At 46.6% G+C, this 14,775-nt stretch overlaps 1 protein-coding gene across 5 annotated transcripts in view; it reads right to left on the bottom strand.

The window, feature by feature from the left end:
* Nucleotides 1-14,775, bottom strand: part of DOK7 (docking protein 7) — a 54,524-nt gene that overhangs the window by 14,130 nt on the left and 25,619 nt on the right. For 4 of the 5 annotated variants that reach the window (XR_013224707.1, XM_077299949.1, XM_077299947.1 and 1 more), the window contains exons 6-8: nt 13,068-13,175; nt 11,083-11,936; nt 2,687-2,729 (exon numbers count right to left, since the gene is read on the bottom strand). Coding sequence is in view for 4 of the 5 variants with exons in the window: in XM_077299949.1 (XP_077156064.1) it covers nt 2,687-2,729; nt 11,083-11,936; nt 13,068-13,175 (1,005 nt within the window). In the remaining variant the exon portion in view is untranslated. The remainder of the gene's footprint in view (nt 1-2,686; nt 2,730-11,082; nt 11,937-13,067; nt 13,176-14,775) is intronic. The other variant, XM_077299950.1, reaches the window with a different exon arrangement.

Genomic DNA, 14,775 nt, shown 5'->3' with positions numbered 1-14,775 from the left:
TGCTCTGGTAAATCCTCACTTGGTGTACTGTGTTCAGTTCTGGCCACCACAACTGAAGAAGTAGAAAAATTGGATTGTGTACAGGGGAGGCCTACAAAGATGGTGAGGGTTTGGAGACTAAGATGTATGATGAGATTTTGAAGGAACTTGATCTGCTTTCTCTGGGGAGAAGATGGCTAAGATGTACTATGATAGCCATCTTCAAATACTTGAAGGGCTGTCATATAGAAGATGGAGCAGAGTTGTTTTCTGTTGCCCTAGTGGGTCGGACCAGAATTAATGGGTTGAAATTAATTCAAAAGAATTTTCATCTAAACATCCAGAAGACATTCCTGACAGTTAGAGCGGTTCCTCAGTGGAACAGGCTTCCTCGGGAGGTAATAGGTTCTCCTTTGGACGTTTTTAAGCAGATGCTAGATAGTCATCTGACAGAAACGCTGATTTCTGACAGAAACGCTGAGGAAGCCAGATTGTGAGTGGCAGGGTAGGAAGGGATGTGCCAGTGTTTATCTCTTGTGGCCCTTCCTTGCATACTCAGGGAATTGCTGATCACCACAGTGGGATGGGAGGTAGATTTCTTCCAGGGCATGCTGGATTCTGGAGATTTTGGGCTGGGGGGATCATTTGGGCATCAAGTTGGGGTCACTATGGGTAGGCAGGTAGTTGTGAATTCCTGCATTGTGCAGGTGGTTGGATTAGATGTCTCTGCAAGTCCTTTCCAACTCTATGATTCTATGACAGTCCAGGAGTATATGAGAGAGGAAATTGGGACAACCCACATCAAATCTACATAAGCTTTCTGAATAAGGTATTATTTGGAACCTGCTACATATGATCACTGAATACAGAGAGTTAATTCAGGGTACTACGAGACCTGAATTACTGCCTTTCATTTCATTTTTTTAAAGTATGTCTCTAGCCCCGTTCCTTGTGAAGATAAATCTTTTTCTTATATCTCCACAAGGGAAGAGGCTAGAGACTTGTTCTTCTTTCATGAATGATGAGAATTCAGATAACCTGCTGCACTATTGCTACAATGGTATACTGATGCAATATTCTAATGCCAATTTTATTAAAAACAAAAAACTCCCCTGGTGTCAGGGGAAGAAACATTTGGCAGGAACTGGGCCAAGAACAAGGGTCAGAAGATCTGCTCAGACTTTATTGCAATCTTTCCCCCAAATTCCAGAGCAGCTTTAAGAAAGATCAGAGAAAAGCCAGGCTGAGCCCTGGAATGTGCTACAACATTGTGGGCAAACTAGCAAAAACTTTCCAAAAAGATTATGAATGAGGCAGACTGCCCGTGTGTAAATGGCCTTCATGTTATTCAAATTTATTTGCGAAACTGCTTGCCCATCATTAAGTTCTACAATTTTCCTTTAAAAAAACTTTGCAAGGGAAGATTTTTGTTTGGAGTTGAAGAGGAGATGTTTGGTGCTTTCCCCCACTGACTGTTTCCAACTACAACTACCCTTGGGCCATATGTTTTTCCTTCTGAGTTCCAATAAACAGAATGGCAATGGGGAAAGAAGGTGAGAAAATTTCAAGAGAGAAATGCCATTTTAAGTACTGTTCCTCTTCTCACACAGAAGCTGCAATGACATTTAAAATAAATGGCCAAGTGGTTTTTAGGTAACATTGTTATCAATCACATTTTCAACCCTCCAAGTGCTGGCTGCCATGCATGATTCTCCCTTTCTTCCTGAAATGTAGGTTAGGATATAGGGTTGTCAACTCTGAGTTGTGAAATTCCTGAAGATTTGGGGTTGCAGTTGGGGAGGGACCTCAGTGAGGTACAAGGCCAAATAGTCCACCCTTCAAAACTTCCAGTTTTTCTACTGGAAATGATCTCTATAGTCTAGAGATAAGTTGTAATTCTTTGTCCTGGAAGTTGGCAACCCCAATTAAGCTAATACTCAGCGAGCTCATGGCAGACTAGGGGTTTGGACCAACATTTCCCCATCCTAATCTTACTCTCTAATCACCATGTAGAAGGAATTCCCAAACACGAAAAATGCTTGGATTTTTTTTCATTCCCTAGGATTTTAGAAGAAGAGGAGGAGGAGGAGGAGTTGGTTCTTAGATGCCGCTTTTCTCTACCCAAAGGACTATCAAAGCAGCTTATAGTTGCCTTCCCTTTCCTCTCCCCACAACAGACACCCTGTGAGGGAGGGGAAGCTGAGGGAGCCCTGATATCACTGAAGAAGAAGAGTTGGTGCTTATATGCCACTTTTCTCTACCCAAAGGCGTCTCAAAGTGGCTTCCAATTGCCCTTCCTTTACCTCTCTTTTCAACAGACACCCTGTGAGGGGGAGGCTGAGAGAGCCCTGAGATTATTACAGAAGAAGAGTTGGTTCTTATATGCCACTTTTCTCAGCTCGAAGGAGTCTCAAAATGGCTTACATTCACCTCCTGCTTCCTCTCCCCAAAACAGACACCCTGTGAAGTAGGCGAGGCTGAGAGAGTCCTGAGATTACTGTCTGGTCAGAACAGCTAGCTGCATGTGGGGGAGTGTGGAATCATACCCGGCTCACCAGAATAGAAGTCCTAAGCACTATACCTTCAACAAACAGGGTATTGGGGAAAATTCATCTACGTAAATGTAAGTCTCTAGATTTAGGTCTCTCTGAAATTCCTTTTTCTTAAATACTGAAATTAAGAGGTAATAGCAAATATCTATTCCTACCTGGTATAGCTGGTAAGACTCCAGATGATAAAATTGCAGTTTCCTTCAAAAACAACACACATAAACAGAATGTGTTAGAATGAGTATTCATACAGTTGGCAGGATTATCTATGAACTAATTTTGTTGTTAATGATTCTGAAAGATTGCGTAGGATCTTCAATGGCCCAGATTCACAAACCCTTGACTTGGTGCAGAACATTTCATTTATTCAGAGCAAGCAAGTTAACTCAACCATACTTTGTCGAAACTGAGGCACAGGCAAACAGGCACAGCATAGAATCCCTCGCCTTGTGCCGCCTCCTGTTAGAACCAATATAATGTGGGAAGACTTCAAACAATCACAACTAGGGTTGGACGCTTCAGCTGCCGAAGTGGCCACTCCAGCCTGAAGCAGCCAGCGCCGCAGTGCGGGGAGGGGGGGGGGCTGCTTCGGGCTTTAACAGCAGCTTTGGCGGCCAAGGTGCCCAACCCTAGTCACAACAGCCAGGTAGGCAGAAGCCAAGGTCACATTCTGAAGATGAATGGAGATGGATGGGGGGAGACAATGGAGAGGTGTGAAAGCAAAAGGAACAGACAAGAATAAAACATGACAAAATGGTCAATTAACTAACATTTCCACTACTTCTTTGGTTGAGGTTGGATCTGTCAATGGGCCCCTTCAGGCTACGCTATTCCATCTGACGAACTCCTTTTGTGGACAGTTGTAGGGTGGCTGGAGGATTTTTATTTCTATCATCTTGTAATTGTGATTTTTATAGTTTTGGGCAAGAGTCCCCAACCTTTTGTCACATGGGGGACACATTAGCATGCCCATTGGCTAAAGATCTTGAAATAAAATATAATAATTAACCTAATTTAGATTTAAAGTAAATGTTCAAAGGTAAATAAAAAAAATGTTAACTTTAATGTAATCCATTTTGGAACAATATTTTACTGTGGAACCCTTTTATTTAGCTACAGTTTGCTGTAGTGCTTAGGAGTGCGGACCTAATCTGGCGAGCAGGGTTCGATTATGCGCTCCCCCACATGCAACCGGCTGTGGGTGGCCTTGGGCTCGCCACAGCACTGATAAAGCTGTTCTGACTGAGTAATAATATCAGGGCTCTCTCAGCCTCAAATCTGTCACAGAGTGTCTGTTGTGAGGAGAGGAAAGGGAAGGCGACTCTAAGTTGCTTTGAGACTCCTCCAGGTATAGAAAAGTGGCATATAAGAACCAACTCTTCTTCTTCTACACATGCACAGTGTGGTTTTTGTAGCTGTTTTCTGTTAACCAAGGCACTGATGTACAAGTCAAGGTTTGTGACAGACACTCTTAAAATGTCATGAAAATGTCCATCACAGTCTTGACCTACACTGTAATTTCACAATTTTCATCTTGGAAAAGATTTGTTCACAGATGTATATGGTGCCAAAGTCTGTGAACATGCCTGCAGTGAATTTCTTTAGGTAGGCCAGAATAGAAATCTAATAGACTATTATCTTTGTAAACGACTCTATGATTATTGCATTGCAAATCAATTAGTTCCATCTGAAAAAAAGTTACTTGCATCATCTGGTGCTATTTCAAATGGATTCTGAAACATTCTTATTTCCTTTCCAAGATTATGGCAATCAATGAATCTGTTCTGAAATTCCACCTGCAATAGCTTCAGTGTTTTGATGTGTCTTACAAAATTGAATTGTAAATTCCCATCCTTCTCAAATTTAATCTGTTGTAGCATGAGAAGTTTGAAAAGCTACCTTCACTAACTTGCTTCAAAAAATATTTAGTTGTGCTTCAAAAGCAGGCTTTCAGATTTCGAGGAGCCCAGGAAGTGATGTCAGCTTGCCACGGCCCCAGGAGTTACATCACTACATCAGACACCCCCAATATCACATCACTTCATAGCTCCCATAGATCCCTTTCAAAACTCCCACAGACCCCCAGGAGTCCACAGATCCCTGGTTGGAAATCCCTGCCCCAGACTGGACCAGAACCAATGGGTTGAAATTAATTCAAAAGAATTTTCAGTTAAACATCCTGAAGAAGTTCCTGACAGTTAGAGCAGTTCCTCAGTAGAACAGGTTTCCTTGGGATGTAGGCTCTCCTTCTTGGAAGTTTTTAAGCAGAGGACAAATAGTCATCTGACAACAAAACAAAATCAGAGTCCAGCAGGGGCACCTTTAAGACCAACAAAGATTTACTCAAGGCGTGAGCTTCCGAGTGCAAGCACTTTTCCTCAGACTACGAACTGACCATCATGACAGTGGGAATATGTAAGCAAAAGTTAATCCAGTTAAATTAGTAAACTGTCTTCCAATATCAATCTAGTTTCAGGAGGCAAGACTGTTAATGCAGCCAAGCATGCTGGAACATCCATGCTGATGCCATGGCTCTCAGAGATGAGCCATCTGCATGTCTGCTCACATTTATCTGCTGCTTAAAAAGCCAAAGCCTGTAAAGACAGTGGTCCCCAACCCCGGGTCCACGGCCCAGTGCCGGGCTGCAAGAGCTTTGGCAGCAAGCAGGCCACGGGTCCCTCTCCCCGCCTCCCCCTCAGCGAGAAGTTTGCTAGGCCTCAAGCATATCGGTTGCTGAAGCTTGGCGAGCTTCTTGCTGCAGGAGGGAGGGGAGGGGAGGGAAGGGGAGAGGAGAGCGCGGCCGATGGCCGATGGGGGCGCAAATGCGCACACGCAGCACTTCTGAGCATGTGCATTTGCGTGGGTGCTGCCGCACATGCGCGGGCCCCCGGGTCGGCCGCTCCCCCCACCCCTTGGCAACGGGCCGCAACCGCTGCTGTAAGATACTTGTGGCTAACTTCTTGTCCTCTGGCAAGGAGTCTAAGTGAGAGGTCATTTTCTCCCATAAAAATACTTGGCACCCTCCCATGATGTAGTTTGCAATGTGCAAGTTGAGGGAGGCAGAAGAGTAGGCCTTTCTACTCAATGCATTAATCTTGTGACGCTCCTTATCTGCAGGTGAAGAGTACATACCTGTGCACTCTTTAGCCTGCGTTTCCTTTGCTTCGAGTGAGGATGCAGAGGGATGACTAAAAAAGTGAGAGTCCCTCAGGCTGCACCCTTTATAAGGTCAACGGAACTGCTGGATTGGCTGGAACTGAGTGATTGTTCAGCTGGTACCAGAGTGCTGTTTCTCTTTATGTTTCAACTAGGGGCCAAGCCCATTGCATTCAGGAATGCAAAGGGCGCTAGATTAGAGGGGTTAAGTGGAAGAACTCTACGGATGGCCTCCCCCTCCCCCCAGGACTCGGAAAAGCTGTTAGGGAACTCACCGGAAGAGGCAGCTCTCACACAGCAGGGATCTGCAGCCTCCGAGCCGCGGAGGGAAAATGAGAGGAGGAGGGGGTGGTCAGGTGTGGGGAACGGAAGGTGATTGGCTGGCTGCTGGACAGACAGGCAAGCCAGTTGGAGGAAGAGGCACTCAGGGGTGGGACAAGTGCTGAGTGACACTTAAGCCATGAGACACACTCCTCCTCCAAGCCCTTACCAGAAGTATGTTATGTAGAACAGATTTGGAATGGAATATGTCTTCTTGATGGAGGCTTCGAAGCATTATGCTCTGCTGAGTGAACTGAAGATTACACCTAACACACTGATCCAGTCTGCCACCAACTGAACGGAGAAGCTCAAAGGTGGGCTCTTGATGACCACTGGCTCTCCTCTGCCAGGACAGGCGAATCTGCTGCTGGGCTACTTGAGCATGCAAGGGCTTTTCCACACAAACTGGCCTTCAGGCAAGCAGACCTGCCTGAATGGGCCTTGGGAGTAAACTGCAGATAAGTCTGGCGTGGGCTGGTGTTGTGAGCCTTGTCCAAACTAAACAGGCACAATGAATGCATGTCAGAGCAAGTATTCTTCATTCCACATTGAGTGCATTTCTTAGAAAAAACTCACACCAGAGAAAATAGCTGCAGTAGAAATATGTCCTCCTAACGTGACAGCAAAGGAAGGACGGCGTGGGAAAGGGGTTCTTCCCTGCAGACTCAGAGCACGTGGCCCTTAGGCAGGAAAATGGCCTCTACGGGGGAGAGCCCTCTGGTGGCTGACCTGCACAAGCGCAGGACCCAATGCAGGACTGAACATGAATAAACATATCATCTTGAAGCACATGGGGAGTACTGTTGCCAAATAAAACAACAAGCCCCAACAAAGGGGGGGGGGGGAGAGAGATTTCAAACCAAAGTTAGGATCTATGAGGCTCCACCCCGCCTGTGAGAACTGGAGGCTGGAGTCGAACAAAGGCCGATCTAGTTCAACCTTCAACTTACACCAGCCAGGTAAGTCTGGGAAGCTTGCTTACACGCAATGTATGAAGAAACCAGCTCCCTCCTGGTGTTTCTCTCAGCCTCTGGCCTCCAGCCATACACTGCCTCTGAACACGTGTCATTTCAGAAATTAAGTGCTGAGCTCCACAAGCTTGCACTTTTAAGGACATGGCTAATTCTCTGAAAGCAGAGCAGCCATTCTGCTTAATGCCCCTTGCATCACTGCCCTATTATTAGAACAACTAGAATTACAGTAGCATCTCAGTCTTCCTCCTTCTCAATGATCGCTGGGTAAGGCCTTTGGAAAAAAACAGCCTGTAAAGGGTATTCCAGCAACAAGAGGCAGAAGCAACACAGCTCAGATTCAAACAGTTCAATGAGATGACTACCCTCCTCAAAGTTTCTTCTATGCCACTTTATATATTATTCGATGATTTTTTAAGAAGAAAACCCCTACGTGGTTGAAAGTAGTGTTTACAAACCCAATCAAGCGCCTAAGAGTACGAACATTGTGAGCTGCTTAGCCATGGAAGCAGGAATCCCATTCTACCGTCTCTCCTGCGGTTCTAGCTTGCAGCCTAGGCTTCGTGTGGCCACTCTTTCCTTGGCCTTGGCCGTCTTTTTCTGCGGGGGGTGGGGGGGGGTGGACAGTACAGGATCATAAGCTTCAAAGCTGCACTCTGCTCAGAGGTTTTCCCTGCATGCTTTCATTTGGGTGAGAGAGAACATCACACACAGGAGACTGTGCCCTCTGGAAGGGAGAGGCTAGGTTCCTGGGAGGAGGACAGACACGTACTGGGGCAAGTGGCTGCCACTGTCAGGCAGCAGAAGCAGGAGAGGAGCCCAGCATTTAAAAACAGGCATCTCAGACCTGTCAGCAGTTGGCTCCACTTAAAATAAAATTCATTACAAGAGATGACTGAGTAACCGTTACTTATTCTTAATTGTTGCTAAACATGAACAAGATGGAGTTTGTCAAGAGTTTGGTTCTCCGAATTAAGAGTTGAGGGTTTAGAAGCATTTGCTTTTGTAAAGGAAGTCCTATGCCTGATCCTACTTCCAGTGTTGGCTCAAAACTCTTCAGGAGGAAGACTGGATCTTAAAAGCCAAAGAAGCACCTGGGCAGGTGCAGATTAAGCCGAGTGAGACAAGAAGCATCATCCCACATCTATCTAACTAATAATAAACAGATGACTCTTCCTGCAGAATTTTCTTGAAAAGGGGGAGTGCTAAAGGACATTCACTAGGGCACCAGGGGATGCTGGTAGGGCTCAGCACCTCAGGACACTTCTGTGCAGGAAATAAATAAGGTGCCAACAGAAGTTCTTCTTCCCACTTGCATTTGCTTAAGAGGAAACGGGGAGATGGCAGGGAAGGGAGAGGGTCAAAAATTCACTTCCATGAATAATAGGATTTATATTTTGCTCTACTGAACTAAAAAAAGACCACATACATTATCTGTTAAGGGAGGCAGTTTTTAGTATCTCCACAGCATCACTATGCTTATTGTGATTTTTATCATTCAAGACCTGTACTAGCCATAAAGTCCACTGTTGCTCTCTCTATACTGCCCGTAGCCTGAAGCTGAGGTACAGGGGGCCTCGAAACAGTCCCCTGTGTTAAACTGGCTGTGAGCCACTGCAAACCAGCTGGGTCAGGAGCAGCAGGAAAGAAATCTAATACATAAATTATTTATCTTTCAATTCGTCTCACGGCAGTTTACAATAAAACAATAAAATGCAGTAAACCCCTAAAGCCCCCTTAATACATTAAACATTTAAAAGGTGGCGATACAATCAGACTTCTAAACTCAGAACTAGTAAACACTAAGGGATCCCCCACTGGGAACTCTGGGACCTCACCCTGGCCTCAACCATACACCTGGCGGAAGAGCTCCAAATGACAGGCCCTGCAGAAAGCTGACAACTCTGACAGGGCCCTCAGCTCTTCTGGGAGCTCATTCCATGAGGTTGAGGCCAGGCGAACGTCCCGGGGGCCCAGGACAGCCAGCAAAATCACACCCGCAGAGCTAAGTGCCCTGTGGGGGGCATAAGCAGATAAGAAGTCCCGCAGATAGGTAGGGCCCAAGCTGCGTATAGCCTTAAAGGTCAAAACCAGTGCCTTGAACTTGGTACAGAAGCAGACTGGTAACCAGTGCAGATGATGCAGCACTGGCTGAATATGGGCCCTCCAAGATGTCCCAGTGAGGACCCTCGAAGCCGCATTGGTACCAGCTGTAATTTCCGGATCAAAGCCAAGGGGAGGCCCGCACAGAGTGAGTTACAGAAGTCTAACCTGGAAGTGACTGTTGCATGGATCACTGTGACCAGGTGTTCTGAAGACAGGTAGGGTGCTAGTAGCCGAGCTTTGCACAGATGAAGAAAGGCTATCCAGGCTATCTTTGTGACCTGAGCCTCCACGGAAAGGGAGGCATCAAAGATCACTCCCAAATTCCTGGCAACTGCTGCAGGTGTTAATTGCACCCCATCCAGGCATGGGAGATGCACTTCCTGATGCTCCCCTCTTCTCCCCAGCCACAGGACCTCCGTCTCGGAGGGGCTGAGTTTCAGACAGCTCTGCCTGAACCATCCAGCCACTGTTTCCAAACAACTGGCAAATGTTTCTGGGGGGAGTCTGTCCACCCATTAGGAGATAGAGCTGGGTGTCATCTGCATATTGGTGACAACCCAGTTTGTAACCCCGGACCAACTGGGCTAGAGGGCACATAGATATTGAACAGCGTAGGGGAGAAAATCGCCCTGTGTGGCATTCCACATGGGAGCCCAAGGGGGTCTGACAACTCATCCCCCACAGCAACCATCTGCATCCAGTTCCCGAAAAAGGAGACCAGCCATTGCAGTGCAGTCCCCCTAATCCTGGTTCCAGCGAGGCCCTAGGCCAACAACTCATGGCCGGCTGCATCAAATGCAGCCAACAGGTCTAAAAGCATGAGGATGGCCAACCCACCCTGATCCAGTTGGCACCGGATATCATCATTCAAGGTGACCGGTGCAGTCTCCACCCCATGGCCAGGATCGAAGCCCGACTGGTATGGATCTAGGGCCGAAGTTTCCTCCGAGAATGCCAGGAGCTAGCGTGCCGTGACCCGCTCTACCACCTTGCCCAGAAGCACAAGATGCGAGACTAATGAATTGGTTAATTAATTAGGTCAACATGGCAGATCAGTGAACATGGCAGATATCAATACACATGCAAATGGAAGCACAGAAGAAGCGAGCCAGACTACACACTCCTATTATAATACGTAGTCATAGTCTGTATAAAGTAGTTACACATTTTATAAAAAACATAGGAGCTAGGAGTTCATTCTTATGTATGCATATAATCACACAATACAAAAACACAATGTACCCTTATGCTGCCAAACCAGCCCAACAATGCACCTTTTTCTTTAGGGAAAGAAACTGCATTAACTCTACCTCTAGCTGTCAAACAGCCAGGCACTGCAAAATTCACCCCACTGAAAAAGGAAACTTTGAAACCTTGTAACTGTAGGAATATAAAGGCCCCCTCCAAGACACTTGCCTTATTTAGATTTAAACCAACAAAATGATCATGTTAAAGTATGGTTTGAGAGGACACCCCCCCAAGAAACTCCTGCAAACATGGAAACCTCAGATATCACTGTAAAACTCAATCATTTTCCAGTGAAGGGATTTTTCACAGGTGATCAGATTTATGTCCCTCACCACAGACACTCCATGCCAATTTTCACAGTGATAGGAGAAATCAGCTTCAGTGTATGCCAAGTAGAATATTCACTGTCAGAACACTGAAAACCACTAATCCAGATTTTAAAGGAATCTATTCATTTCCAAATCTAAATATCTATGATGTTATTAATATTAATTAATTCCTGGTGGTATCAGCATTATTAAATTTAAAAATGTGATAGTTAGAAGGAATTTTCTTCTGAAGCAGGTCGATTCAGAATGGCCCTTACTTCCATAAAAGGTACAACAGATTTTCAACTATTTTTGAAGAAACCAGTGCCTCGTTCTGTTAGCATTTCACAGCCTGTGACAATCCATTGTCCTAAGCACAAGGCAAGGCGCCAGGCAAGATCAAGGGAAGACTGAAAACAGGATGCCCACAGCCCAGGCATTTACCTTCAGCCCACCGCAGACTGGGCAGGACGAAAAGAGCGGCTGCACGATCCCCGGGGGAGAGCTACAGATTTCACAAGCACTACTGGAAACGGCCCTGGCCGACCCCATCTCAGCGCTCCTGGAGTCCAAGGCCTGCTCCTGCGGCCTCAGATGGGACCACCTTGAGGCAAAATCCACGCTTGCCTCAGGACCCGAGTCTTTCATGCTTGCCACAAAAAAGGCTTCCTGGCTTGCCTTGGAAGTAGTTTGTTCATGTTGATGTGGGGTCTGCAGCTTCAGGTCTCCAGTTCCTTGAGCTACCTGGTCCTTGGGTGGGATGGAATCTGCACTTGAGGCCTGCACATCTTTAGCAGCTACCTGTAGCAAACTTCTGGGAGTGTCATAGGCATGTCTAAGAGAGCTGGGAACCTGGTACTCCAAGCTAGAGCTCCTTGGATGCTCGCCAAGTGGGCAAGTACACACACTCTGGTCTGGAGGAAGGTGCAGCGGCAGGCTCAGAAGTGATCCAAATTCATCCCCCTGGCTAATGTCCAGGCTCCCAGCATATGAAGAGAAGCTTCCAGAGTACGAAGAGTGACTCCCAGTAGCTATCCCACTGTCAGAAGAGCTTTGGCGGCCGATCTCTTGCAGTTGCCTGGAGCGGCGCTGTTTAGGAGGCGGTTTGGTGATACTGTGGATGCTTTCTCCGTGGGCTTTTTCTTCCCCAAGGTGAATTTCCTTTGCCACAGCGAGTCCATGGCTCTCTTGGGAAGTACTGGCTGAGGAGTGGTCGGGCCAGATTGTCAACCGACTGCCAACACTGGCATCAGAGTGGCTTGTGTCTGAAGACGAACTGGATAAACTTCTGTCATCACCTAGGATAAAAAAAGGCAATTCATCATCCAAATTAAACTGTCTGCACATGGAAGATCACAGAGGAGATCAGGGCCCTGACGGAACTTGTTCAGGGCCAGCAAAAGGGAGCTCCTCCGCCAGGCATTTGGTTGTCGACCTGGACCACCACTTCTCCATTGGCCCCCGAGCCTCCCTCCTACGACGACTACTACAAATCTGCCCAACCCACTGGGCCTCAGTATGAGTTTAGCTGATGCTCTTTGCAGTTCCCACCGTTCTATAATGTTGTTCTTGTTATTATTATGTTAATGTTGTTATCACCATGTTATTATTACAAATGGATTGTTACCTGTATTGGTCTAGTTTCACGTAAACCAACCTGAACCTTCGGGGAAGGCAGTATATAAATACAATATATATATAAATAAATAAAGCAGGAAGAAAAATACAGGCAGATGACCTTCCATGCAACAGAATGCTTCAGATTGTGACACGAGGAGCTCTCCTTTGGCACGTTCGTAGGCTGATCTCTTTCCTAATGGCTTGGATGTAGCAGGGGAGAAGCGTTCGTTGCTCATGTGGAGCTGAGGCATCCTGGCCGATGGCACACTGCCTGCTGAAATCCCTCCGCAGCAAACCCAGAAGACCTCTCCTATACAGCTAACTTGCTCCACAGCTTCCCCTCACCCGACTCAGACCAGGCACTTCTCCCATTTATGAGCAGAGACCGGGCACAGCGCCTCCTTTGCAGACTGGCTGACAAGATGAGCCATGTCCCTAGACAGCTGCATGACAGAACGGCTGCTCCTGACACTGCTCACGGCCAAGCCCTCTTTAAGAGAGAGCGTTCCTGCAGGCAGCCATGGCAGCTGCCATCTCACTGAGGACAGCCCCAAATTACCACCTGCTGCCCTGTCTTGGCTCCTCCCCAGCCTCCTGCTGCCAGCAGTGGACACAGGTATTGAGGGGAAGGCGAGAGAAGATTTTGCACGGCAGAGGGATAACTGGGAGTTCAGCCATAGATCGAAAACAGGGGCAAATTGATAGATCTGATCCACAGATCTCAGCAAGTTCAGAAAAGGTCCACATTCTGGCAAATGGCTCAGAAACTGAGATTAAAAGGCAACCTGGAGAACATAGTTTGTTCTTACCTCCACTCCCGCGATGGCTGGTGTGCGACAGAAGGCTCAGCCGTTTCTCCAACTGCAGCGCTTCGTGGGCCACTCTTCCTTCCGTGCTGTTGTGACTCGCACTGGGGTCTTTAAAGCAAGGATAGCACCACATCCCGTCAGCACTGAGACCCGTCTGGAAGAAGCCTCACAAACTGCCGAGGTTTCTCTAGAGCTCGACTCCCCCCTCCCTCCCCCCTCCCCCTCGCTCTGGTGGGGCAGGACTGAATAGGAAACATGCAGAGTTCTGGAGAGGACAAGCAGCAGCTGCCTCCTACGACAAGCAACACTAAACTGATTTAATGGGAAATCAAAGCACATCACCGCTCAAAGTAAGTAGGAGAATATTTTTGCTCTAATATAACTTGTGCTGGGCATTTCTTTGTCACATAAGGGATCATCACTTCCCATACCAAAAAGACCATCAAGTTTGATTGTGGGAAGGCAGGAAAGAAGTCTCCAAACTCCAAACTGCCTCTTTTTCTTAAAATAAATAAATGGTCCCTGTCCCACCTTTCATCTGGCTCAGTGATGAATGGGACGGGAAAGAAATGGAGTTATCCTATCAATTCCCCTTTCATTGGGGAGGCCACAAGAGGCAGGGCCAAATTTGTTTTTCTGGCCTGGCCCCTCTATAGCCCAACTGGTTATATTCTCCAGACACCAAAGATATAAGGACCAAACTACAGGCTGAGAGACAGAAAAGCTAACTTTTAATTAAAATCCTCCCATGAACAAATGGTATTTTTTAGCATTCCAGTGAAGCAGATAAAAAACACTGAAAGTTGCACACCAACCCTCTGTCTTTAAATACTGTTCTTGAGCCACAAACAAACAGAAGAGCACCAGAAACTCCAGGGAGAAAATTTAAGAAAATTAAGGCAAATATAATTTTGTTAGATTCAGATATGTGGGGTCTGAAGCAGCAGACCAAAGTTTGAGTCCAGGAGCACCTTTAAGTTTTATTTAAGGCATAATGCACGCTTCGTAAGATACAGGTAATTTTACTTGTTTTACCCAACGTGCTAATTTCAATTTCCCTTTCATTGCATAATAACTCCATTATTATTGCATAATAACTCCATTATTATACAAAGTTAAGAGGAAGGGAAACATAAAATATCACAGGGCAACTGTGGAGTTGCATGAGTTTGAAAACAAAATTGTGTTTTTTTGACCACTTCTCCAGATCAATCTGATCCCACTTTCAGGATTCAAACAAACCAAACAAAGGAAGGAACACTCCTCTCCAGGCATACGGTCTCCTTCCTTACCCCAAACTCATCACTGATGTGCCCAGACCACACGGCAGGGGGATTTGGCCATCCAGTATCTAGAATGGCAAGCAGGTTTTGGCACAAGGGCACCATAGGTATTGGGGGGGGGGGGTTTACAGGCACTCAGAGACACCACCGAAAAAAGAGAGGGAGGTTCGGACTGTTCCTGCCCTCTGTGGCCTGGGTGTCTGGAAAAGCAAGCTATGCTCCTGGATCAACTGTGTCCCAAGTGGGAACTCAAAGAAAGCCACTGGGAACCACGTCAGCAATGCCAGTTCTTCTTTGTACAAGCAACTGCCCGGAAGACCATCCCAAGAGAAGCACCACCACAGCAACACCGCGGTGTCTTTTCTGGTCGTTTCTGCCTCCTTCCTCCCTAAGGACACAGACTGACAGATCTAAAATTTGAAGCC

The sequence above is a fragment of the Paroedura picta genome, chromosome 10, assembly GCF_049243985.1.
Source record: "Paroedura picta isolate Pp20150507F chromosome 10, Ppicta_v3.0, whole genome shotgun sequence".
NCBI lineage: Eukaryota > Metazoa > Chordata > Lepidosauria > Squamata > Gekkonidae > Paroedura > Paroedura picta.
The sequence above is the reverse complement of the archived record's forward strand: the minus strand, read 5'-3'. Positions and strand labels throughout refer to the sequence as shown.